This window comes from Drosophila biarmipes, chromosome X (genome assembly GCF_025231255.1).
Source record: "Drosophila biarmipes strain raj3 chromosome X, RU_DBia_V1.1, whole genome shotgun sequence".
Classification (NCBI taxonomy): domain Eukaryota; kingdom Metazoa; phylum Arthropoda; class Insecta; order Diptera; family Drosophilidae; genus Drosophila; species Drosophila biarmipes.
Genome location: NC_066611.1, coordinates 7,839,467 through 7,864,971, shown reverse-complemented (window position 1 = coordinate 7,864,971; position 25,505 = coordinate 7,839,467). Strand labels below are relative to the sequence as shown.

Here is a 25,505-nt window from a genome sequence, read left to right as displayed (position 1 = left end):
AAGCTAGCTTAACGTTTAAAACTGTGAGGTAACATATGAAAAAAATGCTAGCCTGGGCGCCTGAGTTATTGATTTAAACTGAAAGGTACGATATGATATGTATGATATGAAATATGAAAATTAAATATTTTATATTTATTATTATGGATAATTAATTATTGGTATTTTGACAGCTTTTGGTGTATATTTCTTTTCGAAAAATTTCGTTAGGTGTATTTCAAAATGTTCACTTATTTAAGTATCCTATTAGAATTGTAGAGCTTTCTTCGTGTTTAAATATCAAAAACTCGATAGAATTTTGGTTTACTCCTACACTTTTATATGCACCAAACCATGTTTTTAAATATTTTAATTTGTTTTTTTTCTTTTGCCTTACTAAAATAAGTTATAAATATTATAAATTTAAACTTAGTCCCCGTAAAACAGCCACCGATTAACATCGAAACCAGCACATCGATAGCGTTTCGCCCAGCCCCGAATGCATTCGATAACCAGCGCAATCGCCAGTCGGCTATCGCCAGTTGCCCAGCTCTAATTTACAAATAAAACCATAGCTATAACTATAAATTCCTGGTTGTGTTGTTGTTCTTTTTCGTTCCGCTGCACACGCTAGAATAAATATCCGAAAGGTAAATACGATCAGCTGAAGAGCAGGTGCCGATGCGGGTGCTGTAAGTCCAGCCGAGGCCGCGAGGCAGGGCGGACGAATCGTTGCGCGTGGCCAGGAAAAATCTGGGCCACCTGAAGGCGATCGAAAGGCGATAACAAGATAAAAAACGTACGGCCGTGGTACAGTGAAGCCCCGAGAGCCAGGAAATGCTAGTTAACACTGGCAAAACATGACGCATTGCTTGCACTCGTGTGCGTATGTGTGCGGGCTTCGCGGTGTGTGCGTGAGCGTGTGCCCCGTGTGTGTGTGTGTGTGTGTGGGCAGTAAAATACGCGTTAATTAAGCAATTTTACGGCAGGCTAACAGAAAATAGTTCTTCTAATTCGGCAATGCGTAATGTGCTCGAAATAAACAAAAACAAAATGAAGCGTTTATTTCACCAGCAGCGCTCACCCACACACACGCACACAGGCGCTGCCGCCTATCGATATCGGTGGTGACCGATAACGCCGTTCAACATATGCAATTACCACCGTTTTCCTGTTTTCCCCATAAAAAAGCGAAAGAAAAGGCATTGTGTAACGTTTTTTCCCCGGAAAAGCGACAAAAAAAATACATGGAAATATGCAGCGAGTGTGGGTTTTTAGAGCCCACACCAGCGTCGATTTTTTGTATTTTTTGTCTTGCCTTCTGTAAGTCCATTTGCATGCAATTTGAATCGGCGAGATCGGAGCGCTTCGAGGTTTTTCGAATCTGCATATTCTCTATACACAAAAAATAAAACCCGGAGAACCAAAAAGTGCAGCTTTTTAATCTCAGCTACACTGTAGAAAATAGTGGACACATTTTATGGACTAACCATAGTATAAACGGTTCGAAGGCGTGTATCCTTATCAGGAATTTTGAGATTTCCTTATCATATCTAGCTGACCGAACCAGAGAAAATAATCTATGAATATTACTGTGATAAAATCTATGAATACGAAGAGTGGGCAATTAGCTGGAACATATTACAAATCTATAAATTAAAAAGAGAAATTTTTTTATTTTTATTTAACATATTTTTAGGCACCTCCTAAGTACCCAATTTTTGTTGTATGAAAAATTCCTTATTTTGTACAAAATGCGGGCCCAAAACACTGATGTCATGGGTTAAAATAGAAACTAGAGTAAAACGGAAGCGGTGGCATAGGGCGGGGGAATCCCCCAACAAGTCGATCAGTAATTAAAAAGCTCTATTGCCTTACAACTGCTTAACTGACCTTTACATTTATAGCCCCATTTAGTATACTTTGGCAAAAGATAATAATTAAATGCAATTTATGGCCACGGAGCGGCTACTTTTGAGCTTCTCAGTGAACACAAAAATCGTTAAACCATAAAGTGTTAACAAAAAAGGTTTCACATTAATATGATATATGCAAATACAACGTGTTGGTTAAATATTTGAATTATTAATAGGTTATTTAGTACTCAATCAGGTCTAATATAACTGTCGAACTACATTTAAAATTTATTAGGCGGTGATTTCTTAAAAAAATAAAATAATATATATTATAAAATTTAAAAATATGTATTATACAATTAAAAAATAGGTGTAAACTGTATGAACACTTTAGATTATTTCTAAATCATTAATGTATTTTAATTGATTTTCTATTATCAACCAATTCCAAAACTTAAATACCTACTTTGTTTATTTAAAATAATTAAAAAGCTATTAAACTATGATTAAATTAAAACAAATTGCAAACATTTAGCTCACTAGTTAAATAACAATTAAATGAAAATTAAAAATAAATATTATAGTATCATAATTATGGTGGAAATTGTGATTATTAACGAAAAATCGGTGCATAAAGTACTTCCAAATCATTAGTATTACTTAATTCACATTCATTTATGAACCTTTTTTAGAATTTTAATAAACACTAAGTTCTTTTTTAAGATCACCTATTAAAAACCCCTATTAATTGTACCCCACTGATCCTCTCTCCCTTGCAGTTAGTTAAAGACCAGCCGATTCCAGAATGCTTTCGCTACAGAACCAACGGCAACCGAAGACCACCCCCCTGGTGGACGACTACGAGATCTCGGACACGGTGCTGGGTCTCGGGATCAATGGCAAGGTGGTGCAGTGCACCCACCGCCGCACCAAACAGAACTACGCCCTCAAGGTGCTGCTGGACAACGAGAAGGCGCGCCGCGAGGTGGATCTCCACTGGCGGGTCAGCGGCTGCCGGCACATTGTGAACATCATCGATGTGTACGAGAACACCTACAGCGGCCGGAAGTGCCTCCTGGTGGTCATGGAGTGCATGGAGGGCGGTGAGCTCTTCCAGAGGATTCAGGACAAGGCCGATGGCGCCTTCACGGAGCGCGAGGCGGCCCAAATAATGCACGAGATCTGCGCGGCGATAGACTATCTGCACAGTCGCGACATCGCCCATCGCGACCTCAAGCCGGAGAACTTGCTGTACACCACCTCACAGCCGAACGCGATCCTCAAGCTGACGGACTTTGGCTTCGCCAAGGAGACATTCACCAACGACACGCTGCAGACGCCCTGCTACACTCCCTATTACGTGGGTGAGTGCCTCTGGCAGGAATTTCACAGCAATTAGTGGCTTGACAGCATGTCAGGCACAGCATTAGTCACGAAAAGTGGCTTTTAAATTGTTAAAAGCCGCTGTTCACCTATTCGGAACTGTGCTATATCATTTTTGGTGCCGGAAATTGCATGGCATTGAGTTGATTTATATTTCTACAGAGCAAAGCTGATAGTGAAAAATTTAAATAGGCATCTAACTAGATGTTTCTTTTATGCACCCCCGTTTTATAATATACTGAGCGGACTTTCTCTGCGGTTTCTTTAATTTTATGCAGCCTTGTGCTCAATCTTATTGCGAAAGAACTGCGATTGACTTACTTTGAAAGAGATAAAAAAACAGATTAATGATACATATTCTTTAAATTTCTGTAAACTTAATAAAATAAACCATATAATGGTATTAAAAATGGCGTCTTTAGTACCTAAAGTCACAAATTAAAGTAGATTAAGCCTCCTGAATGCTCATATTTTAATAATACCCTTCTTTTTGCAGCTCCTGAGGTCCTGGGCCCGGAGAAGTACGACAAGAGCTGTGACATCTGGTCGCTGGGCGTGGTGATGTACATCATTATGTGCGGCTTCCCGCCGTTCTACAGCAACCACGGTCTGGCCATCTCGCCCGGCATGAAGAAACGCATCCGCACCGGTCAGTACGACTTTCCCGACCCGGAGTGGACGAACGTGAGCCCCGCGGCCAAGGACCTGATCAAGGGCATGCTGAACGTGGATCCCAGCAAGCGGTTGCGCATCCAGGACGTCATCCGCAACAAGTGGATCGCCCAGTTCAACGCGGTGCCACAGACGCCCCTGTGCACGGGTCGCATGCTCAAGGAGGGCACGGAAACCTGGCCGGAGGTGCAGGAGGAGATGACGCGCTCGCTGGCAACCATGCGCGTGGATTACGATCAGGTGGGTCGCGCTCCTAGCTGGAATTGTTAGGGTTTCTTGCTTTATTTCGTTATATAAAATATAATTAGTGTGTACGCTGTGCGGTTCATTTGTTTACACAAGGGGAAAATGGATTTCAATTTGTATATGCTTAGGCAATTAGCAAGTATATACTTTTCTTTGCTCTCTTTTGTTTTAATCGTGATTTGGAAAGTCACTAATTGCAAGAACCAACAGGGAACTCGCAGTTTAATGTGCCTAGAACACCTTGATTAAAAAGAAAACCTTGATTGAAACTTCATCACTCAATACTTTTTCAATATTGTTTTTAAAATATTTTAAATGATAGCTTTAGTTTGCAGAATTTGCTACGTGTTAGGGATATGTTTGCTTAGTATTATTAAAGACAAACATTTCAAATATTAAATGATAAATGGTGATAGGATTTAGAAAATTTTAATGTAACATTTTAAGTTGAATTTTCGGCTGTGTTTTACGAAAATAAACAAATTTTCGGTTGATATTTTTGGGTTTTTAAATTTTAGTCCAAAATATTTTTATAATTTTCAAAGGCTATATATCATAAATTATTGGTCCGATCGAGTTGAAATTTTGATTGAGCAATCTAGACAATTTAAACTAAAAAAAAATTGATTTCATGTAACCCCATGATAGTCTATATCTTATTCCTCCAGTATTGCCTTATTAATCCGTATCATCTCGCATTTTTCAGATGCAAATCAAGGCGCTGGACAAGTCGAACAATCCGCTGCTCACGAAGCGCAGGAAAAAGATCGAGGAGATCGAGGAGCAACTGACACGGCCAATCGCGGAGTGAGGCGGGCATAGTGAGGCGGGACGTAGGATGGGTGGACCATCGACTTAACACTTAAGCGGAAGAGTTGTACAATGCTTTACGGAAACGATAACTACTACTGCAACTATACTACGACGACAGCAACAACTGCTATTAACTACTACTACGATAACAACGGCAACCTTTACAAAAAAAAAAACTTCAAAAACCTACTCCATGTTATGTTACGTTACGTTTTCTTATACTTTTTGTCCATTATCTATGTATAATCCATTTCCAGTCAAGGGTTCTTAGGGTATTTTGTAGTCTGAAGAGTGCTCTTTTTTTTGATGGAGAAGAAACTAAAAGCGCATAGATGTCGAACTTAGGAAAAGCCAAGAGCAAGCCTAGCTAGCCAGCCGAATTTTCAATATGCCTCGGTATCGCGTGAAAATGTTCTTATTTTTCGAAATGTGTAATTTGTAATCGATTTTTTTTTACGTGTACGTGACTTTGATTATAATTATATATAACCGTGTGTATATGTATGTATGGTATATGTGAGGAGAAGAAAAAACAAGAAAATTATACAGCCAGTTGACGTTAGCATCAAACTGCGCGAAATTCAGCGTTGGTTACAACTTTTATTTGCTGACTCTGCAAGCGATATACCATTTTACCGTATAGCGTATTTGTAGTCTATAAACAAACAAATCCCCCAAAATAAATAAAAAACAAATCAAGCTTATTTTACTATGATTAAAAAGGAAGTGTTTTTACTTAAGGGAAAAGCCAATGATAGTTTGGTAGTGCATGTTTTAGAAAGAGATGCAAGATATCATCTTGAAGTTTTGGGATATACATAGATTAATAGATTGTTTTAAAATGGATATAAATAGATTTATATTTTAGACTGGCCATTTTTAAAAGCCTAATGTTGGTATAAGTTCATCAAAGGTATTTTCAGAGGGAAGGGTATTGAACTTCGAAAAAAATAGTTTTAAGAATATATAACTTATCCCCTAGTATTCCAATTTGAAAGAGCCATGCCTCTAAAGTTCTGGTACAAAATTCTCTGCAGTTTCTAATCTAAATGTACCTGTTTTTTTCATCGAGTAAGAACGAAATCCAAAGTGATACATTACAATGTAATTTCAAAAGTTCACCCATTATAAGTCGATTTTAAAGTGAAGTACATCCAAAATTATTTTCCTAAATAGTTCGAATAATTGAAATGAAAACTCTGTTACGTTTAGCTTTTGCAGTGTCATTTATTTTCCATTTCCATGTTCAACAGTGCTCCCACATGCGCCTGGTGGCATTTGTGTTCTGGATCTATATCATCAACGATGCTTTTCTTGTGGGTGCGGAATAACCTGGGGCTGGTGTAAATGGGGAGTGGGTGAGGAGGAGTGGTGGTTGCAAATAACAATTTGCCAACAGAGTACCCGACTAAAGGCTACGACTAAGACAATAGTTAACATTCACGTACATCCATCGCCTGCTATAACTACAGATTGTTATTTTTATTTTTTTGTTGCTCGTCAGTGTCTCAAAAGGTTCGTGTTGTGGTTTCTCACTGATTTACTTTAACGTTTTCGCTTTTTTTTGTGTTTTGTATTTTGCGTTCACCCTGACGTACTTTCGGTTGCGTGTTATATCAATTTACAAAATATGTGACAGAAAATTCGCTTAGAAAAATACATTTGGTTGCTTTGCTTCCTGTCCTCGATTTTAGTTATTCTTAGTTATTCTGCTTGGTAGTGTGTACTCTTGTATGCTGTAGTTTGTGTGCTCCGATGCTGTTTTTTTGTTTTGTTTTTTGCTAGCCCTAATTTTAGTCTAATGGCAGATATCGAGATTCACCGTGGTTCCGGGGCTCCTCCCGCTAATAGTTGAACTTTGTATTCCTGCATTCGTTTCCAATTCTCCTGGCTGTCCCTCGTCCTTCGTCCCTCTGTGATTATAACTTTATCTCTCTGCGATCCTCTTTAGCTATAGTTTTGTAAACTGAAGGTACATTTTTTCAACAATCTCCCGATCAATCCGTTCTGATCCTTGGATCCTAGGATCCTTCTTCATCCTCACTCCTTCCTCCTTCTCCGTCTAGAGGAAGCTATCGCAGCTGTTCTCCGCCTCGCTGTTGGAGCAATCCATGGCGGGCATGGAGGCGCCGCGTCGATAGGGTCGCGGCCTCTGCTGCTGCTGCTGCTGCTGGTGCAGATGGTAAAGGTACCCATGGCCACTTCCTGGCTCGCAGCTCGTGCTGGAGCTGCTGCCGCTGTGGGAGCTCTGGCTGCTGGCACTCATGTGGCTGCCGCGGCGCCTGGAGGTCGACGGCGTGTCCGGCGGCGCAATGGCATTGAGGCGCGGGAAGTACTTGTAAAGCTCCAGCAGATTGGACAGCTTGACGTGCGGCTTGTACTCCACATCCTCCAGCGATTGCGAGGCCGAGCTGCTATTGCTTAGTGGCGTCCAGAAGGTGAGACCCAGCTGGGCCAGGTGACCACCCTGAGAGCAAAATGGAAGTTCAGTTTGTCGGGTTCGGTTAAAGAAACCTTGTTGAACCCACCATAATATCCGTCTCCAGCTTGTCGCCAATCATGGCGCACTCCTCCGCCTTGACATTGAGGAAATAGCAGGCGGCATTGAAGATCTCCGGATGCGGCTTCTCCCACGGCAGGTCCGACGAGACCAGCACGCAGTCGAAGTAGCCGCGTACATGCAGCTTGGACACTTTCTCCCACTGGGCGTTCGAGGGTCCATTGGTGATGAGGGCCAGAGCATAGCCCGCCTGGCGCATCCGCAGCAATAGCTGGACATAGTCCGCCGGCACGGCCAGGTAACGGTAGCGCAGCTTCAGCCACTGCGGATAGATCTGCTCGGCCAGGTGCTTGTGGCGTGCTGGCAGGGACTCGCGCCACAGGTGGGTGCGCCACGAGTCCAGCGACGTCTGCGAGTTGTCCGGGCAGCGGCGGAAGGCCTTCAGGAAGTTCTGGGTGGCCTGAGCGGCGTCATCTTTGCTGAACTGGTACTGATTCTCCAAAACGTCAGCGAGCTGGAATGACAAGGAAAATATTGGTGAGATAAATATGGATTTCTTTTCAAGTTTGAGTTAAAAATAAACATATAGTATATGCAGGTATGCTTATATTATCAAAGGTGACAGACGTTGGGTAAGCAATAAGTCTTTTATTATATCTCTTAAGTTAAAAATCCCCATTTTCTTATATATATTGTAAAGTTAAAAATACAATTTTTCCTTTTTAAATTTTGTAAAATTAAAACAAAAAAATTGAGCTAAAAATGTTATTTTTGTATGTTTTTAATGGGAAATTTAAACGAATGTGAAAATTAAAAACAAAAAAAAAATATTCGAATATCTCTCAAGTTAAAAATCGTTTTTTTCTTTTGTAATTAATGTTTAATTTAAAACCAAATCCAAAGTTATTATATCTCTTGAGTTAAAAATCGCCTTTTCTTATGTAATTGATGTGAAAATAAACAAAAATAATGTTATAATACCTCTTAAGTTAAAAATTGTCGTTTTCTTATGTAATTAATGTGAAATAAAAAAATATCAAAGAACTATACGCTTTATAGATATGATAATGTCGCAAAACCCTACCCTTAAAGATAATATACTATAAATACCGTCTATGATAAGAGATAAGCTAGGAATTTAGACTTTCTAGAAAGCCTAACAATATTTTCTATGAACTTTGGTTCAAGTTAATTAGATCATTTGAAAAACAAAAATTGTAACACCAAGAAAATGGTGAGGTTCATAAGAAAATTATATAACGTTAAAGACTGCTCGACCTTTTTATAATAACTGGGGGACAGAAATAGGGGTATTTCCAATTCCCCTTCCCAGGTTTGTATTTTCTTACATTTATTTAACAACATAAAAACTTAAGAACTCATATATTTATAATGAAATATGTAATCTAAATAGATGAAAGGCAATACTACAGTTCAGCTTCGCATTTAATAAATAGAACTACGTAGGTTCCAGCTATTACGTCCATAAATATCATAACAGAACTCGGTTCCAATCAGCCGATCCAATCGAAGCCAATTGATTAATCGAACGTAATGCCGTAATGATTATAGCATCGCCGCCCATCAGTTCCTTGATCATCAAACTGCAATCGCCGCCGAACACATGTCTCATCCATACTATATGCCCCATGAATGAGCCTACACTTAGGGGCGCAAAGATAGCTCGGAAATTTCCACTGGCTATCTTCTTTCCCCCAACAGTTAGGGGAAATACGCTTCAATTGAATTCCGCTTTTTTCATCAGAATCAGGAAAAACAAGAAAGGAAGTGACCTTTGGCAAGCCGAAGTTGGCATACCCTTGTGAAATAAATTGTGAAAATTTTTAAGGACTGTTGCTAGCTTCAGTGATATTAAAAAAAAATTATTTCATTATTTCTCTGACCGCTTCTTTGACAGCTATATGTTAGAGTAGTCCGATTTTTATTAAATTAAATTCGAAATTCTTAAAAATATAAAAAATGTTATTCCCAATATTATAAGATAATATGGCCAAAAACGACGAAGCTATAATTTGTTTCATATTATTTTCCCACCAATTTTCCGATCGTTCCTATGACAGCTATATGATATAGTCGTCCGATTTTGATACAATTTAATTCGAAATTTATAACTAATTAAAAATGCTATTTCCTAGCTTAGAAGGTTGTATTTTAAAATAACACCGAAGATATAATTCTTTTAAAATTTTTTCCCCGATCGTTCATATGGGAGCTATAAGATATAGTTGTCCGATCCGGCTGGTTCCGACTTATATACTACCTGCAATAGAAAGAAGACGTTTGGAAAAGTTTCAGCCCGATAGCCTTCAAACTGAGAGACTAGTTTGCGTGGAAACTGACGGACAGGCGGACGGACGGACGGACAGACGGACAAGGCTAGATCGACTCGTCTAGTGATGCTGATCAAGAATATATATACTTTATGGGGTCGTCGTCTCCTCGTAACGTCTCCTGCACTGCGTTGCAAACTTCTGACTGAAATCATTACACCCTCTGCAAGGTTATAAAAATCATAAAAAAAGAGCAAGTTAAGCTTGATCAGCAAAAGTTGAAAGCCTTAGCAACCACTTGAGATGTTTAACGAATTTCGGAAACATAAATATCCGCCAATGGGTGCGGTTCCCCCAGACAGTAATTGAAAGCAACTGGGTAAACAAACTGCCTAATAGCCATGACTTTGTTTAGGGTCTCTGAGGAAAGCATTTATGACCGTAAGTATGATAAAGTTATCTACCTGAATTAACGCAGCCCAGGAGATTGTTATATTATCAGGAAATGTACGTGACATACTGAACATTTTAACGAATAACTTTCTTTTTTAAGGCCAACTTCGTTTATGGTAAATATATGGTGAATATTTATGGACAGTTGTAGCAATATTTTCTTGATTTCGAGAGCTAAAAGAGCGATTTTTGCTCACCAGAGTTTGACCCAGTTTCTCAAGAAGTTAGCTTTCAAACCTTATATCGATGCTAAAGATTATCTAGATTTTAAGAATAAATATAGAATAAAATAGAGTATTATAAAATACTTAAGCATTTCTGATTTATTTTTGTTGGCATTATAAAATCCAATCCACTATTCTTACAATCAAGTTAAGAAGTAAGAAAAAACCATCTATCAACAGGTATATTTATAGAACCATTTAAATATACAAATTGCAAAGCTTTTCGGTTTTGTATTGTATGTTATCATAGCAAAGATGTCAATAACCTCTTAAAGTTCAAATACCCATTGTTATATTTGAGGTTTCATCAGTTAATCTTCGACTTGTTTGGGTGTTATTCTTAGGCAATGTATTCCTATGATTGTATTTAGGTTGAAACTCATAAAATGCATGTAATAGGCACCTATAAAATTACCCAAAAATAAAGTTTCGAAATTTTAAATGCAACTCGTATGCATTCTTTTATTTTTGTCCAAGCTGATAACCTTGTAGAGTTCATACACCTGTGGTTTTATTTGGGTTTTCATTATTTTCTTTCATAATAGGTATATTTTATGATACTTTGGAGTGCCTGTTAGCTCCAAATTTTCGACTGATTCCTTGTCTTGTTTTTGTTTTTATCATGCTAATGACCTTATAGAGGGCATGCACCTGTGGGTATGTATACTTAGGTATATGGGTTATCATCATTGATAAGATCCTTTAGAGGTCTTTTTATCATTCCTTGAACTAAAGTTCCTTAATTGCAACAGATTCTTTTCGGTTAATATAATGTCAATAACCTCCTACAGTGCATATAACATAATTTTCTAATATTTCATAATATTTCCATGATAAAATCCTTTTAAGTCTTTTTTTTACTTTACTTTACTTTTTTTTTGTTTTTATCTCTAGCTCTAGTTATATCTAAGTTATCACCTTTTTGTATCATAATAAGATTATTATTTCATTTATATTTATTATTATCATTCTAATAACCCTACATAGTGAAAGTAGTCGGGGTTATATCTAAGTTATCATCCTTTTCTATCATAATACTATAGTGCATAGATCTGTGGTTATACTTAAGTTATCATCATTTTCTATCATATTATATCCATGATGATCCTTTAGAGTGTCTATTATCATTCCCTAAACCAAAATTCCTCAGTTTCTTCGGTTTATTTTCGGTTTTATCATGCTAATGGGCTTATAGAGTGCATAGACCTAGGGATATATCTAGCTATCATCGTTTCCTATCATATTATATCCATGATACGATCCTTTAGAGTGCCTATTATCATTTCTCGAGCCAAAATTCCCCAGCTTCTTCGGTTCTAGAGTGCATAGATCTGTGATTATACTTAAGTTATCATCGTTTCCTATCATATTATATCCATGATACGATCCTTTAGAGTGCCTATTATCATTTCTCGAGCCAAAATTCCCCAGCTTCTTCGGTTCTAGAGTGCATAGATCTGTGATTATACTTAAGTTATCATCCTTTCCTATCATATAATATCCATGATACGATCCTTTAGAGTGCCTATTACCATTCCTCGAGCCAAAATCCCCAGTTTCCTCGGTTAATGCTAATTATTTCGGCTTTCATCAGGCCGCCAGCCTTCTAGAGTGCATACACCCGCGTTATATTTAAGTTAAGGCCTTGTGGAGTGCACTTGGTGCTTGGGGTGGGGTGGGGCGGCGAAATGGGGAACTGGGGAAATGGGGCGGCGGGGAAAGGCAAATAAACAAACGAATTTCGGGCGCGTGCTATCAGCTGAGCGTCCGGGTGCGCGACTACGTAACAGCGGGCGGGCTGCAGTGGAAAATTTTCTAGCTCCGCTGAGCTGCGCACTTTCACCCCCGGAAAAGCGTAGTTCAAGTCGTGGCGGCCGGGGGGAGGGGGCTGCTGGGGGCTTAAGTGGGGTCAACTTGGGGCTGGGCTCCAGCACTCACCTTCCTGATCGCCTTGGAGTCGCCGGTCCGCGTGGGAATCAGCGTGTTGTCCAGGTCGAAGTAAAAGGCCCGGATCTTGGCACATGTCGCATCGAAGTGTGAATGTGTGGCTATCGCTGGCTTGCCGCAGGGGAATTTGCTAGCCGCCATGGGAGGCGCGGCGCGGGGGGCGGCGGATTCGCGGGGGGCGGAGGGGAGGGCGCGTCCGCCAGCGGACCTGCGAGGTTCGAAATTTGGCGCCAAACGGTGCGAGCTGCAGCGCTGCAGCGGTTTCCTCGCTTTTCCTCGCTTCGATTTCCCAGGCGGAGCCACAAAGTTTCCGCTTCTCGCGGCGGAGTTAAAACGGCAACTGAATCGCAGCGAGAAAAAGCGACGACGACGACGACGACGACGACGACGACGACGACGACGACGGCGGCGACGGCGACAGCGAAACGGAACGGGAGCGGTCGCGGTCGCCGTAAGGTCGAACGGGGGGCGGCGGGGGGCGGAACAGGTGGGTGCGGCTGTGTGTGTGCGGCGCGTGTTGGCGGGAGGGGGAGAGGGAGAGCGGAGCGACGACTGAGAAGCGAAAGAAAGTGTGAGCGCGCAGGGGCCACAGTGCGGCCGAAAAGTATGCGACCCAAAGAAGTTTGACTGCACACAGTTTTATTGTTACTTACAAAATTAATAAAACATAAGCCTTAATCTGTGAGAAAGGCAATACAAAACGATAAAAAAAAATCATATTTGAAACCACTAACTATGTGAGCAAATTAACAAATAAAAATGATTACTTAGAACTTATGTTGTATAAAAAAATTAATAAAATATAAGGTTTTATCTGTGAGAAAGGCAATAAAAAACTATAAAAATATCACAATACAACACAATACAAAACTAGAGAATAAAAAATGATATTTTAAAAAATTAGTTACGTTAAAAAAAATTAATGAATAAAAAAAATTCTTTAAGTAAGTAATAAGTTTGTAAGTTCATGATTGTGCTATAAAGCAAAAGAAATCACGGTACTAAGCAATCCGAACAAAATAATGAAATTCATATCATAATACAATTAAAAATCTATTGTTTGAATTAAGTCTATACAATTGTATATACTTAAGATCATTACCAGTTATCTTTTATTAAAAAACAAAAAACAACAGCTGCTTGACCCCAGACGAGCCATAGCCTTAGTCGCTAACACTCTATTCATAGAAGCTCATAATTTTAAAATATAAGTTAGGTTTATATAAATATACTAAAAATAAATCCATTTTTAAAGCAACAGGGTCACATTTACTTTTCGGCGGCACTGTGCGAAGTGTGCCAAGTGCTATTTACGCGGGAGAGCGAAAGAGAGCTGGCGCCCTCGCGCAGAGTTGTCTCTATGCGCCGTTACTGGGCCGTGAGTGGGAGGGAGAGCACGCTAGAGGCGGCGGGGAGGGTCCCGTTGCTTTGGTGCTCTCCACTCCGAATTCAAAATAATCGACCCACGCTTATTTCCTGCTTGTTTTGCATTTTATTTATAAATTTCATAAATATAAACAAACGAAGGCGAGAGCAAGAGTTCTTTGTTTACCAAAAATAAAAAATGATTAATAAGTGCCAGCGATTCGCAGCACTGGTCTTCCGATTAATCGATAGCCGCAGCTATCGGGTGGCAACGCTGCACTTTTTATTCAACCAGGTGGCAAGTGATTAGCCCACGGATTTCTTGAAATTTTCTATTTTTTTGTGTTTTTTCGACGGTTTTGTATACTTTTTAAGATGAGCACTGCGGAGCCAACGGTGGATTTGTTTGCGCCAGGTGGGCGAACTAGAATAACAGCCGAGAAGTGCATTAAATAGCTGTTTTCCTGCAGAAACCATTTTGAAAGCGGACGAGGAGGTGGCCGAGGCTTCGGTGGCCAGCAGGAGCGCCCTGTCCGCCGCCGAGGAGGACCTGGAGGCCCTGGAGGCCAAGAAGAAGCCCGACACGCCAGAGGACGAGCTGATCTCCTTGGAGACACTGCGTGCCTCCCCCGTCCAGTGGCCGGAGCGATGTGAGTGTGAAAACGTGTGCACCTCGCCAGTTGGCGCCATTTTTAACGCTTATTTTGGTTTGTTTCGGGTGCTCCACAGTTCCCGGGATGGACGAGTTCCTCACCATGAGCGACACGCCCATCTATACGCGCAACTCGGACTACGCCAACAACCTGACCAGCGAGGACATGGCCAAGATCAACCGTGAGTAGTCCATGTAAACCCCATCATATGGGGCAGGTTCACCTGGTACAGTGTTCTATTATTTGGGTTCTTTAAACATTTATAACTAAGAATATGATATATGTCTGTAATAGTCTATGATTTACTATGTTTTCTGTAGAATACGACTTCATAGTTTTGTATTTTTAATTAGGAATTCAATTTTATATATTATATATATCATATTTTTGATAAAAATATATAGTTATGCAGTTCTATCTATATGGTATAAGTTGTTTTATATAGGGACTTCTTTAAATAACCCAATATAAGAGGTCTTTCCTTGTTTTAGATAAAAGGTTCCCAGTTTCAAGGTTGTTTTCTCTGCGTTTTTTGCTTATATAGGTCACTGTTATGGTATAATAGACGAGTTAGCTTATAAGTTGGATTATAAAAATGAGAAAACTTCACTTTTGGTTAGCTTGTTTGAATACAAAAAATACATGTTATAGATGTTATAAGTAAGGAAAGATCAATATGTTAAAAACAATAATACCCAAGTCAGCTTATAAGTCCGATTATAAGAATGAGAAACCTTTGATTTTGGTTACCTTAGCTCATCCCATACAAAATATATAGTAAATGTTATGAATAACTAAGCTAACAAGCTGTTCTTGGTATAAAATTGAAGAAAACTCTATTAATCACCCTTCCCTTCCCTTTTAGAACTATCCCTACTGAGTCCCGAAGAGCTAATCGACAAAATAAAGTCCATGCATGATGAGATCTATCAACTAGGGCTGCGCGAGGCCAAGGAGATGACCCGCGGCAAGCTGCTGGGCATCTTCGACCGAGATCGCCTGCCCAAGCGGCAGCCATGAGCCAGGATCGATGGATCCCAGTGAATGGGACTCCCGAAGATCTCGCCGATGCCTAATTAAGAACCTAGCCGTAGTTTAAATTGTACATAGTGCTATTTTTGTAGTAAGTAATGCATGTTGAGAGTGTATCGTAATTTTACAAAGATAAAAACCCGATTGAACAGTAACTAACGTTTATTTCCATTAAAGCATTTTGGGTCCTACGTCGACAGTACAGCGATTGTATTACAGATACATTTGAGGAGTCCGCGGAGGGAGATGAAGTGGAGGACTGGAAAAGGAGGACCAGGAGTGGTGGAGAAGGCACAGTAGTTTCCTATGCAGGGATTTCGAACGCAACAAATAACTCTGTCTATGTGGGTTAGGATGGAGCGGTTATGGTTCGTCTTTAAGTTTTATTTTTGAAACTATCTTAGCCATTTATGCCTGATATTTGTTAATAATTTAAATGCTATCATAAAAGGTTGAGCCTAAATACCTTGGTTTACCATCGATTTTCAAGAAGAATAACATATTTAGTGTTTAGATATCTTAAAACAGATTGATTTTCCGCTTGACCTACAAATTTTAAGGCAATTTAAAGTTATAAAATGCATAAAAATAAGCCTCTACTAAATACTTACACCAAAAAATGATCTGATAACCATTAAACCTTAAACTAAACTGCTAACAAATAAAAGGCAAATATCAGGCATGTAGGAGCCAGGATAGTTCCCAGTAGAACCACCTGTTATCTCCCTCGCTCCATCCAAATGTGGTTACGTGTGCCTGGTGCTGGGGCTGTGCTCATATCCTGTTTCCCGTGACATATATCCCGTGTTAACTGCGTTTACTAAAGCTACTCCTGCCACTGCATGCCGAAGCGCTGCTCGAAGGTGATCCTATTGAAGACACCCGCGTCGGCCAGCTGCAAGGGATCGGTGTAGTAGGCAAACCGCCTGATGTCCAGCATGGCCAGGTCGAACATCTGCTTCCAGCTGGTCAAATCCGTGACGCTCATGTGGATGGGCAGCTGCGGATCCGGTATGTCGATGGCCGCCTGCAGTCGGTCGAAGGCCTCGGCAATGGGGCCCACCGACAGATTCACCCAGTACTCCGCCGGAAAGCGCTTGTTCTCGCAGAACGGCGCTCCCTTGCGCATGATGAAGACCAGCATGAGGATCTCGTAGCGCTCGGAGCTCTCGTAGAAGCGCTTGGTCCGTGTCTTCTCCACGAAATCGATGAGCAGGATCAGCGGAGTGTAGTTCTGGAGGTGCATCAAGAGCTCCCGATCGGTCCAAAGGTAGCGGCCGCCCTTCACGGTCAGCAGGCTCATGTTGCTGGCGAGCTGCTGGTGCTGCTGGTGCTGGTGGAGTTGCTGCTGCTGTTGATGGTGCTGCTGCGGCTGCTGCTGGTGGTGTGGCTGTTGCTGCTGCTGGTGGAGTTGCTGCTGCTGATGGTGCGCCTGTTGCTGCTGCTGCTGATGGTGCGGCTGTTGCTGCTGCTGCTGCTGATGTTGCTGCTGCTGGTGTTGCTGCTGCTGCTGCTGGTGAATGCCGCCTGCGGTTGGGGCTGGAGTTCCGGTGCTCGTTGCCACCTGGCTGGGCATGGCGACCACAATGCCCGTCTGTCTCTGGCAGCCAATCTCCTCCACCATGTGCGCTGCAATGACGACAGAATGCAATTAAGGCGAGTGCCTAAAACCAGGCCAAGGTCGCTGCGTGGGCGCCGACGCCAACCCCCAGCCACAGCCACCCACCTCTGTTACTTGTTGCGAATAACAAACGGCAGCAGAGCTCAGGGCTCAGGGCTCTCTGCCGTGGATGCCAAAGGCAATCAACTTACTGCGTGCCCCAATCAAAGCGCCGGAAATTATGCGAGGCGGTTGGCTGGATCAGCGGGTCGTCTGGATCACGGGGATATGGATGGTGGGCCCCTGCCCCCCAGAAGCTATGGCTGGCTCCTCCTGGCTGCTCTGCGTGCGTGCCGTGCGCCCTGGACGATGGTTGCCACGCGAGTGCCTCCCCAAGTCCGAAGTCGGAGCCACTCGGACCGCATTCTCGCTGCACTCGGCCTGGTTTCTGGGACTCGGCTGCGCCAGCCGACGGGGATGTGGCTCGGCCCGTTTGGCAATGAACTTATTGGACGCCTGCTGCGCTGGCTGCAACTCGCAGATTTGTTACCAAGCGGACTGCCAACTCAGAGATGTACGCGTCCCCGCAGAGTTGTTAAAAAAGATTTAGAGGTATGACCTCCATGTATATTATAATATATATATAATAACATTTATATTGCCCTTTACTTTGGGGAACATTAAAATAACATAACATAAAGTATACGATTAAATTAAATATTATAATGTTCTTATGACATGTTTAAATGATCTAGTTGACTGTATTTATTTTTAAAATTAAGGCAACCTAAGGGATGTGTCTTAATAGTATTTTATGTATATATAGTAAAATAGATATCTCTTGGCTGCCATGTCTTAAAAATAAATCCAGTCTGTCCAACTTTTAGAAAGCATATGTCATTTGGTCATTATATAGCAAATAATCATTGAGCTTTTATTGTTTAAGATATTTTCTGTTGAAACTCTTGTAAAAACATATATATTTTTAAAACACCCTCTAATAAAACCTTTGATTTTATTAAAAGCTCTTAAGTTTATAACCAAAAACATTTTAAATTGAATCCTGATCATTTTTTAAGAGATTCTAAATTTTCATTAGGCTTAAGCCTTTGCCAAAAATCAATCTTGAAACGAAATAAACAAATAACATAAATTTAAACATACTCTAAGAGCCTTTAAACATTATTCACAAATATTATTTCCCAAGAGTAATTCCAACTTCATTAATATTAATATTATTATATATGATTTTGCATTCACAACAAACATTTTTATACAAAAAATACAAAGTTATTTATTTTCCTTAGGTATTGTAAAAATATGATCGTCCCCCTTAGTTACTATACAAAAAATACAGCCAATATCAAAAATACTAGAGATAGGCACATCCTCGGGATGTGTGAATTTCGAAAACGTTTTACAGAATCACCACAAGTAGGCTAGAGCTGGGCCAGCCTCTGATCGAACTCGTTCTTGTGCTCATTCTTCAGGTATTTCCGCATTCCCACGAGCATGTAGCGCATCTTGGGCGCGGCCAGGACCTCCAGGAGTATCGCCATCAGCGCCTGGAAGCTCTCGTCGCTGCCGTTCTTGTACTCCAGCAGGGCTTTGCCGAAGCGCCGGAATTCATCCTGGTTGACCAGGCTGCGGAGCTGAAGGGTTGGTATGTATAAGATTAGAAGTGGATGGGAAATCCCCAAAGTATAACCCACCTCCCGCAGAAAGTCCGCCCTGGACTCGGGCGCCACTTTCGCTTGGGAACTGGCCGGCTCCACCTTGATGTTCTCCACCAGCTTGTACCGCTTTTTGGCCACCTGACTGGAGGTTTCCTGCGGCGTTGGGGAACTGCGCTCCCGCTTATGGATCTTCACCAGGTCGGCGGAGCCACTCTTGCTGTCCATGCAGCAGTTGAAGTCGATGCTCTGCAAAGGGGAACCAGTTCTTAGTTATCAACGGAAGATTGGAGGAGGTCCCTTGCTTACCGAGACATTCGAGTCCAGGCGGCTCATGAAGTCCATGGCATTGGGCGCCGCTCCACCCAGTTTTCGTCCAGCGGCACTGGCGTAATCGGCGGGCGTCCACGTCTTTATGGAATTGGCCATCTCCACCTTGCTATAAGGGTAAGAGTAATTATTAATATTGATAATTATTGATGAGGCTAAAGGGTAATTAACCCTTTGTATATGTATACGTAAGTATAACCTCTTGAAATCCTATTTTAAACTGTTTTAATATATGATTATTAAACATATACATGCTTCAGATTTTAATTTGATGGTATAAAAATGAGTTTTTTAAACACCTTTCCTTAATATTAACGATTTTTGGAATCCTATCCACATATATAAATTGATAAAGTTATCTAGAACTCAAATTTACTAGAACTACTATAGTACATTTGCTTATATACCACATAACATCATGTTCTTAAAATACAATTTGCTGTTACATATTAAAGATTTTAAAATATTTTCATAAAATATTCTAGTCTTCTTTTTTTATAAAAATGTTAAAGCACGGCTTAAAATCGGATTAAAATAATATTATTTGATTTAAAATCCTACGTCTAACGATCACATTTTTTAAGTAGACCCTTTCCTTCTTTTTAAAGCATTTTGGAATCAGTTCATGTTTTTCAATTCTATAAAACAGTATAAATAGACCTATTAAACGATATTTTCAACTTGATAAGTGTCCATTTACAATACCATTATATAATATATATTATGTATAATATAATTTATATATACAACACAAAGCCTACATACATGGCTGTTTCCTGGGCTGCTTTGAAGGTGGCATTGGAGCCCGGCTCCCGTTTAATCTTGGGAATAGCGGCTAGTGGCTCATCCTCGCTCTTGCAAACCTTTTCCAACGGCGGCTCCGCTTCCCGCTCATCCGGCTGTTTCATCTGAGGATTATACGACACTTCACTAGCACCTTTAAACACAATAAATCCCCCCTGCAGACTCACATTGGCCTCGGCGTTCTTGAAGAACTGTCGCAGCTCGCGGACGATGGGGCCAAAGGGCGAGCACTGCGGCCGCTCGCCCAGGTGGCCCCGTATCCACTTGGACAGCTGCTGCACCTGGGAGGCGTCCTTGAACCGCGAGTCGCACAGCAGAATGGCGCCATAGTCGTTGCGATGCCGGATCACACGACCGATGGCCTGGTTGACCGCCCTCGTGGCGTCCAGATTGTACCACTCCTGGCCACTGAGCAGCTGGTTCTCCCGCGTCCTGTTCGCCTCCAGGTAGCGACGCTTCAGTATCACCTTGGGATCCTTGAGCGGGGGAAAGGGCAGGCCCGTGATGATCACCGCCCGACCATTGCGATCGGCGAAATCCAGACCCTCGGAGACTTTGCCCCGGCACACGGCCATGAAAACGGCGCCCTTGGAGTCCCTTATCGCCTGGTAGAACTCCTCCATGGTGCTGGTAAACTGATCCTTGCTGCGCGGCTCCAGGAAGATGGGCTTCTTGCTCGAGATGTCCGCCCACAGGCCACTCGCCTGCCAGGCGTCCACGCACTTGTTCAGCATGGGATACGAGGGGAAGAAGACCAGGAGGCCGTCGGGCACGATGCGCGACACATTTAGGATGGTCTGGCCCAGGGAGCTGATGTACTTGGGATTATCACTGCCGGGAAAGAGGGATTTAGGTTGAAGAAATATGAAGCGATGACGATATACCCACCGATTCGCATAGTTGGAAATGAGTTGCTGGCGGTCGGGCCCGGTGCCTATGATCTTGACGTACACCTGCGACTGGTCAACGATGTGCGGATTCTCCAGATGCTGGGCCACCGGAATGGCCAGCTCGGCGATCAGCGGCTTGAGTGGGGCCAGGGTGCCGCTGGTGAGGATTACGCTGCGCACCTGGGTGTTGAGCAGCTGTTCCATGCCGAAGCCGGGATTGAAGCACCAGAAGTTGATGATTTTGGCCACCTTGCTGGAGCTACCGGCCGCCGCAATCGAACCCTTGCCCAGCCAGCCGCCCTGCTGCTTGGCGCCCTGCTGCTTTCCATGGCCCTGCTTGGCCTCCTCCACCTGGACGTGCACCTTGAAGCTGGCGTACACCTTGCTCATCACGTCCGCCTTGTTGGCGAACACAATGGTCAGCAGGTCGCTGAGCAGGGTGAAGGTGCCGCCCTTGCGGATGCTCATCTGCTGGGAGGCCACCAGGAGGTACTGCACCAGCTTGTCCAGCAGCGAGACTATGGTGGCCACATTGCCGTACGTGAACTGCAAAGGGGGAACTGTGTTAGATTGCTTATCAGCGTGTTGCCTAAGCTTGTGAAATGGCTTTCTTTCGACCCTCTTACATTCGCCTTGCCCAGCAGGTCGTACATCATGGAGGCGGGAAAGGTGGTTCCCTCGACGGGGTTATCCACCACCACAGCATCGATGGCCTTCTCCAGGTCCAGCAGCATCTCCTTGAACAGCGTGAGGTCGTCCAGGGTGAAGTCCTTGGGCTCATCGCCGCCCATGTCCTGCGTTTCGCCGCTGGCAAAGACCTTCATCACATGCGTGACATCCTCGATGGCCATGGCCACGTCGGAGGACTTGATCTGCACCGAGGCCGACTCCTCGCAGATCTTCTCGATGTTGTGCGCCTCGTCGAGGATGACAATCGTGTTGCCCAGCTCGATTTTGTTGGCCTTGCGCGCCTTCGGATCGAGCAGGTAGTTGTAGGGCATGAAGGTGATGTCCGCCTGGCCAACCAGTTCGCGGGAAGCGAAGTACGGGCAGATCTTGAGGCGCTGGCCCACCTTCACCAGGTCCTCGATGTCCATGATGGTGGGTCCCCGCAGATCGGGGTGATCCTTGCGCGACTCCACGCGCATCTGAAACGAACAGGTCTTGGAGTGCACCCGCAGCTTGCACATGTTCGTCTTGTTGGAGTTGCCCTGCTCCCGCATGACCTCCGGATGGATGCACAGCTGGTCGCGGGAGCCCAGCACCACAGATCGCATGTTGGAGTAGGCCGTGCGCTTAAGCTCCCGCATCGCCTGCGTCAGCTGGGAGTGGGTGCGCGACGCATAGATGACCTTGGGCACGCCCCAGTTGTTCGCACGACCCACGGTCTTGGCCAGCTCGGAGAGATCCCCGCCAGAAACGCCTCCGCCGCCGCCTCCCAGGCCATTTGGGTCTGCCCTCTCCATCTTGACCATCTGCTGCTGCTGCTCCGACTGGCGGGTGCGGATCCAGGCCAAGGAGGAGCACAGGAGGCTCAGGGTTTTGCCCGTGCCCGTGGGCGATTCCAGGACTCCATTGGTGCCGTCACGCAGGCACTGGATCACCTTCTCCATGTACGCCCGCTGCACGGGGTACGGCTCGAACGGGAAGTGCACCGGGATGCCGGCTATCAGGCTCTCCGGCATTGTTTATGGCAATTGGTATTTATTTAGGTGTTTCGCGCCAAAGCGGAGAGACCATGTGTTCGATAACGATAGCCGCAAGTTCTGTGCCCGTTATCGGTATCGAGGGAATACAGTGGGCTCTGCGTACAATAACTGGTGGCTAGGTACTTAAATATTTTCTCGAATTTTAAATAAAAACTTTATTTCATCTTCGAGGCTATAAAATTTAGTGCTTAAGTTAAACATCATATGATATTTTTATTTTAAATTTTGTTTTTAAATTCACAATACTAACCTATTAAAACTGTTTATTGCAGATTTGAACAGAATATGCACAAAATGAACGTACAAATATTTTCTTTTACTGTTGATTTTTCTGAAAATAATTAAGAATTCCCATCACCATGATATTTAATTTACATTTTTTTTTATAAAATTCATAATACCCATCTATGACAATTTTTTTTGAAGATTTGAACAGAATATAATCAAAATCGGCGTATAAATATGCTTTTTACTTATATTTTCCCGAAAATAATTAAGAATTCCTATTACTATGAATTTTAACTTTTCACGATATTTATAATATTTTTCTTTGCTAAATTAAATATAGTAAAAAAAATGTTCATCGATGGACAGCGATTTCATAAGCCTACATTTTTTAACAATAATTTTCCTGGATGAACGCAGATTTATCTTATGATGAGTATTATGATACATTTTTCACTTTATTTATAATTTTTTTATGATACTATAAATATTTTTAAAAATTAAAATTTCCGTCTATGGACAGCGATTTCTTGAGCATAAACCTTTATATGGATGAGCATAAAATAGCTAATATTTTTGTAAAATAATTTCCCGGGATTTCCTTGGGTCTTATGATGGGCAATATGATATCTCTACCTAAGTCTAATTCAGTTCAAAATTTTAGTTAATTTTTGAAAAGTTTTGTGAAAAGTATGCTGTGACTTCAACGTTTCCCCCACTTGCCTGGGCTGTGAACCTCTCAGGCTCATTCTAACAACAGCATTCGTACAGACAAGTACAACAGCATTTTTTTGAGTTTTAAAGTGAAAAATTTCCAAGAAAATTTCTCTAATTTTTATTTCGAAAATATTATTTTGAAATATATATAATCAAATATTTTTAAGGTTCCAAATTTCTGATACACCCTGCACAATGGATGCTTTCAATCCAAACGACACGAACGAGATTTCTTCGCCAGATCAGAGCTCTCCCTCTGGATCAATGCAGTCGGGCAGAGATTCTTCAAGGGGCAAGTCGCCACCTTCCTGCTCCAAGGACCTCATCCAACTGAAATCAGACGTTGACTTACCCGGGAGAGATTCTCCTGCCCCCGACTTGAAAGACATTCGAAGATTGTCACGAGTGACTTTGACGGAGAATGCCCCTTCCTCGGGGTTACCTGACTCGAGCAGAGACTTTTCGATTGGCTATGCCGCTTCCTGCTCTAGGAACATCGGCCTCAGTTCCATCGAATCCCACCCACTGGCGGAGGAGCTGCCATCTTGCTCTAGAAAGTCGGGAACTGACCTTTCTTCATCCGGCTCGAAGGACCTCGTCCAAAAACGTGTCGCCCAAGTGGTGCCGGTGGCCAGGAAGTACGAGGAGATTGTGGGTCCCGAGGCGGACGCGAGCGTGGCCTGCACCCTGGCATTCATCCGGAAGCACTCACGTGGGACCGACGACGTGTCCTCCATCCAATTCAGCCAGTTCATCGCCAAGGAGCCAACTCCCTGCAGCGTGGTGGTCCTCGGGGGAGAGCAAGAGCAAGAGTCACAGAACGGCGTTCTCGAGCAATTCCAGGCCACAGTGTGCTCACCCAGCGTTCCTCCTGTCGTCACTCACACCAATATGAACGTGGTGTCCTTCGTGTTGCCCATGGTGGTGAAGTTGCCCCTAGGACGGTACTTAAAACTTATCCAGAACCAAAATGAGGGCCTTAAGACGGACAAATGGTGTGTGGCGAAGCAAACCGTGCTGGATCCCGAGAGTGCGGACTACGATTTGAACGTCGTCTTCCGGGATGTGGAGAACAGGGCTACTGTGACATATGTCGATGAGGAAAGCGAGGTGTTCCTGAGGAAGGAAGGCCAAGTCAAATTTATGTTCTGGAGGCTTCGAATAAATTTCTCGCCTTCGCTCTAGCGCCCGAAGCTTCGACATCCAGGGGAAAGAATTGTTTTTCAGTTTCTCGATCACTTTTCGATAACTTACAAGACCCTGATGCGGCTTAGAGTTCTTGATTAAAAAATAAAACAACTAAGTTAATGAATTTTATTTTTATACATTTTTGGGTTTGCAGTTCCGTAGTCGTCGGATTTTTTAAAAATTTATTTTTGAATTCTTAAATATTAAAAAAATTATATTCCTAAGACCAAAAAAACAATGAAGACATATCTAAAAAAAAATTTTAAAATTGGATTATTAAATATTTAGTAAACATAGATTTTTCAATAATACGAGTATAGACAAATTTACACATTTCGATCCTTTAAAATGTAAACCAAATTTTTTTTTTTTTTCTAAAAACATGTTAACTTCTAATTAATGTAATACATTTATAATTTATTGTTAAAATATATTTTTAAGTACTAAATACAATTACTCAAAATTAGAAGGCAATTAAAAATTATATATTTTTGAATATTGCTGATCCAGCTTAATAAAAAATTTAAGGTTTTACGAATAAGCAACTTTTTATTAGTATTTTATGCGTATGCATTTGTCTTAAGAATTCACTTTACCATAGATGACCAGGAAAAACCGAATCTAACGACATTTGTCTTGGCTTACCTACATATGTTTTATATAAATGCAAAATATTGTATTTTACCTTCGTCGAATGGTTCAATCTTTTAAGAAATTATTACATCTTCAACTTCATCTTACTAACAACAGAAGAGAAATTTTAGATTTTTGCAAGCTGTCTAAAATAAAGTGTATAAAAGTGTGCACTGTGAACATTATAAATTATTTATGCTTATGCGCAATTTATAAGGCATTTGACTTTGATTAAAATTATGAATAAAATTAACAGTAAAGGAGTTAATATTTTAAGTTATTATTTAACAAGTATAGGCGACTTTTAAATCGAAACCGATAA

At 42.0% G+C, this 25,505-nt stretch overlaps 6 protein-coding genes across 6 annotated transcripts; 3 read left to right on the top strand and 3 right to left on the bottom strand.

Moving 5' to 3' along the window:
- Positions 1-507: 507 nt before the first annotated feature.
- LOC108036032 (MAP kinase-activated protein kinase 2) lies at positions 508-5,671 on the top strand. Its single transcript, XM_017111977.3, has 4 exons — positions 508-629; positions 2,615-3,199; positions 3,715-4,130; positions 4,843-5,671. The coding sequence occupies exons 2-4, from the start codon at positions 2,641-2,643 to the stop codon at positions 4,945-4,947; spliced, it is 1,080 nt and encodes a 359-aa protein (XP_016967466.1). The 5' UTR covers positions 508-629; positions 2,615-2,640; the 3' UTR covers positions 4,948-5,671.
- A 485-nt stretch (positions 5,672-6,156) lies between these two features.
- LOC108036043 (N-acylneuraminate-9-phosphatase) lies at positions 6,157-12,717 on the bottom strand. Its single transcript, XM_017111988.3, has 3 exons — positions 12,356-12,717; positions 7,478-7,963; positions 6,157-7,416 (listed from the first exon to the last, which is right to left on the bottom strand). Exons 1-3 carry the CDS (start codon positions 12,503-12,505, stop codon positions 7,012-7,014), a joined length of 1,041 nt encoding a protein of 346 aa, XP_016967477.1. The 5' UTR covers positions 12,506-12,717; the 3' UTR covers positions 6,157-7,011.
- A 1,264-nt stretch (positions 12,718-13,981) lies between these two features.
- LOC108036566 (protein lin-52 homolog) lies at positions 13,982-15,569 on the top strand. The gene is made up of 4 exons (XM_017112817.3): positions 13,982-14,144; positions 14,200-14,379; positions 14,459-14,563; positions 15,248-15,569. The coding sequence occupies exons 1-4, from the start codon at positions 14,105-14,107 to the stop codon at positions 15,400-15,402; spliced, it is 480 nt and encodes a 159-aa protein (XP_016968306.1). The 5' UTR covers positions 13,982-14,104; the 3' UTR covers positions 15,403-15,569.
- Positions 15,570-15,872: 303 nt separating this feature from the next.
- Positions 15,873-17,342, bottom strand: LOC108036562 (uncharacterized protein DDB_G0286393). Its single transcript, XM_017112805.3, has 2 exons — positions 17,227-17,342; positions 15,873-17,043 (listed from the first exon to the last, which is right to left on the bottom strand). The coding sequence occupies exon 2, from the start codon at positions 17,036-17,038 to the stop codon at positions 16,241-16,243; it is 798 nt and encodes a 265-aa protein (XP_016968294.1). The 5' UTR covers positions 17,039-17,043; positions 17,227-17,342; the 3' UTR covers positions 15,873-16,240.
- A 368-nt stretch (positions 17,343-17,710) lies between these two features.
- Positions 17,711-22,452, bottom strand: LOC108036468 (regulator of telomere elongation helicase 1 homolog). The gene is made up of 7 exons (XM_017112648.3): positions 21,338-22,452; positions 20,710-21,257; positions 19,989-20,652; positions 19,783-19,925; positions 18,997-19,126; positions 18,727-18,936; positions 17,711-18,666 (listed from the first exon to the last, which is right to left on the bottom strand). Exons 1-7 carry the CDS (start codon positions 22,394-22,396, stop codon positions 18,454-18,456), a joined length of 2,967 nt encoding a protein of 988 aa, XP_016968137.1. The 5' UTR covers positions 22,397-22,452; the 3' UTR covers positions 17,711-18,453.
- A 1,105-nt stretch (positions 22,453-23,557) lies between these two features.
- Positions 23,558-24,547, top strand: LOC108028080 (uncharacterized). The gene has a single exon (XM_017099760.1). It carries the CDS (start codon positions 23,558-23,560, stop codon positions 24,545-24,547), a length of 990 nt encoding a protein of 329 aa, XP_016955249.1.
- Positions 24,548-25,505: the final 958 nt, after the last annotated feature.

What these genes read in the sequence shown, in the direction of transcription:
- LOC108036032 (XM_017111977.3), top strand. Translation starts at nt 2,641, where the DNA reads ATGCTTTCGCTACAGAACCAACGGCAACCGAAGACCACCCCCCTGGTG. An exon ending in CTACACTCCCTATTACGTGG is followed by an intron (nt 3,200 to 3,714) that starts GTGAGTGCCTCT and finishes TTCTTTTTGCAG; the next exon opens with CTCCTGAGGTCCTGGGCCCG. An exon ending in TGCGCGTGGATTACGATCAG is followed by an intron (nt 4,131 to 4,842) that starts GTGGGTCGCGCT and finishes CGCATTTTTCAG; the next exon opens with ATGCAAATCAAGGCGCTGGA.
- LOC108036468 (XM_017112648.3), bottom strand. Translation starts at nt 22,396, where the DNA reads ATGCCGGAGAGCCTGATAGCCGGCATCCCGGTGCACTTCCCGTTCGAG. An exon ending in ATTTCCAACTATGCGAATCG is followed by an intron (nt 20,653 to 20,709) that starts GTGGGTATATCG and finishes CTTTCCCGGCAG; the next exon opens with TGATAATCCCAAGTACATCA. An exon ending in GGGCGGACTTTCTGCGGGAG is followed by an intron (nt 18,667 to 18,726) that starts GTGGGTTATACT and finishes CCAACCCTTCAG; the next exon opens with CTCCGCAGCCTGGTCAACCA.
- LOC108028080 (XM_017099760.1), top strand. Translation starts at nt 23,558, where the DNA reads ATGGATGCTTTCAATCCAAACGACACGAACGAGATTTCTTCGCCAGAT.
- LOC108036043 (XM_017111988.3), bottom strand. Translation starts at nt 12,505, where the DNA reads ATGGCGGCTAGCAAATTCCCCTGCGGCAAGCCAGCGATAGCCACACAT. An exon ending in ACTCCAAGGCGATCAGGAAG is followed by an intron (nt 7,964 to 12,355) that starts GTGAGTGCTGGA and finishes TTGTCATTCCAG; the next exon opens with CTCGCTGACGTTTTGGAGAA. An exon ending in AGCTGGAGACGGATATTATG is followed by an intron (nt 7,417 to 7,477) that starts GTGGGTTCAACA and finishes TTTTGCTCTCAG; the next exon opens with GGTGGTCACCTGGCCCAGCT.
- LOC108036566 (XM_017112817.3), top strand. Translation starts at nt 14,105, where the DNA reads ATGAGCACTGCGGAGCCAACGGTGGATTTGTTTGCGCCAG. An exon ending in GGTGGATTTGTTTGCGCCAG is followed by an intron (nt 14,145 to 14,199) that starts GTGGGCGAACTA and finishes GTTTTCCTGCAG; the next exon opens with AAACCATTTTGAAAGCGGAC. An exon ending in GGACATGGCCAAGATCAACC is followed by an intron (nt 14,564 to 15,247) that starts GTGAGTAGTCCA and finishes CTTCCCTTTTAG; the next exon opens with AACTATCCCTACTGAGTCCC.
- LOC108036562 (XM_017112805.3), bottom strand. Translation starts at nt 17,038, where the DNA reads ATGGTGGAGGAGATTGGCTGCCAGAGACAGACGGGCATTGTGGTCGCC.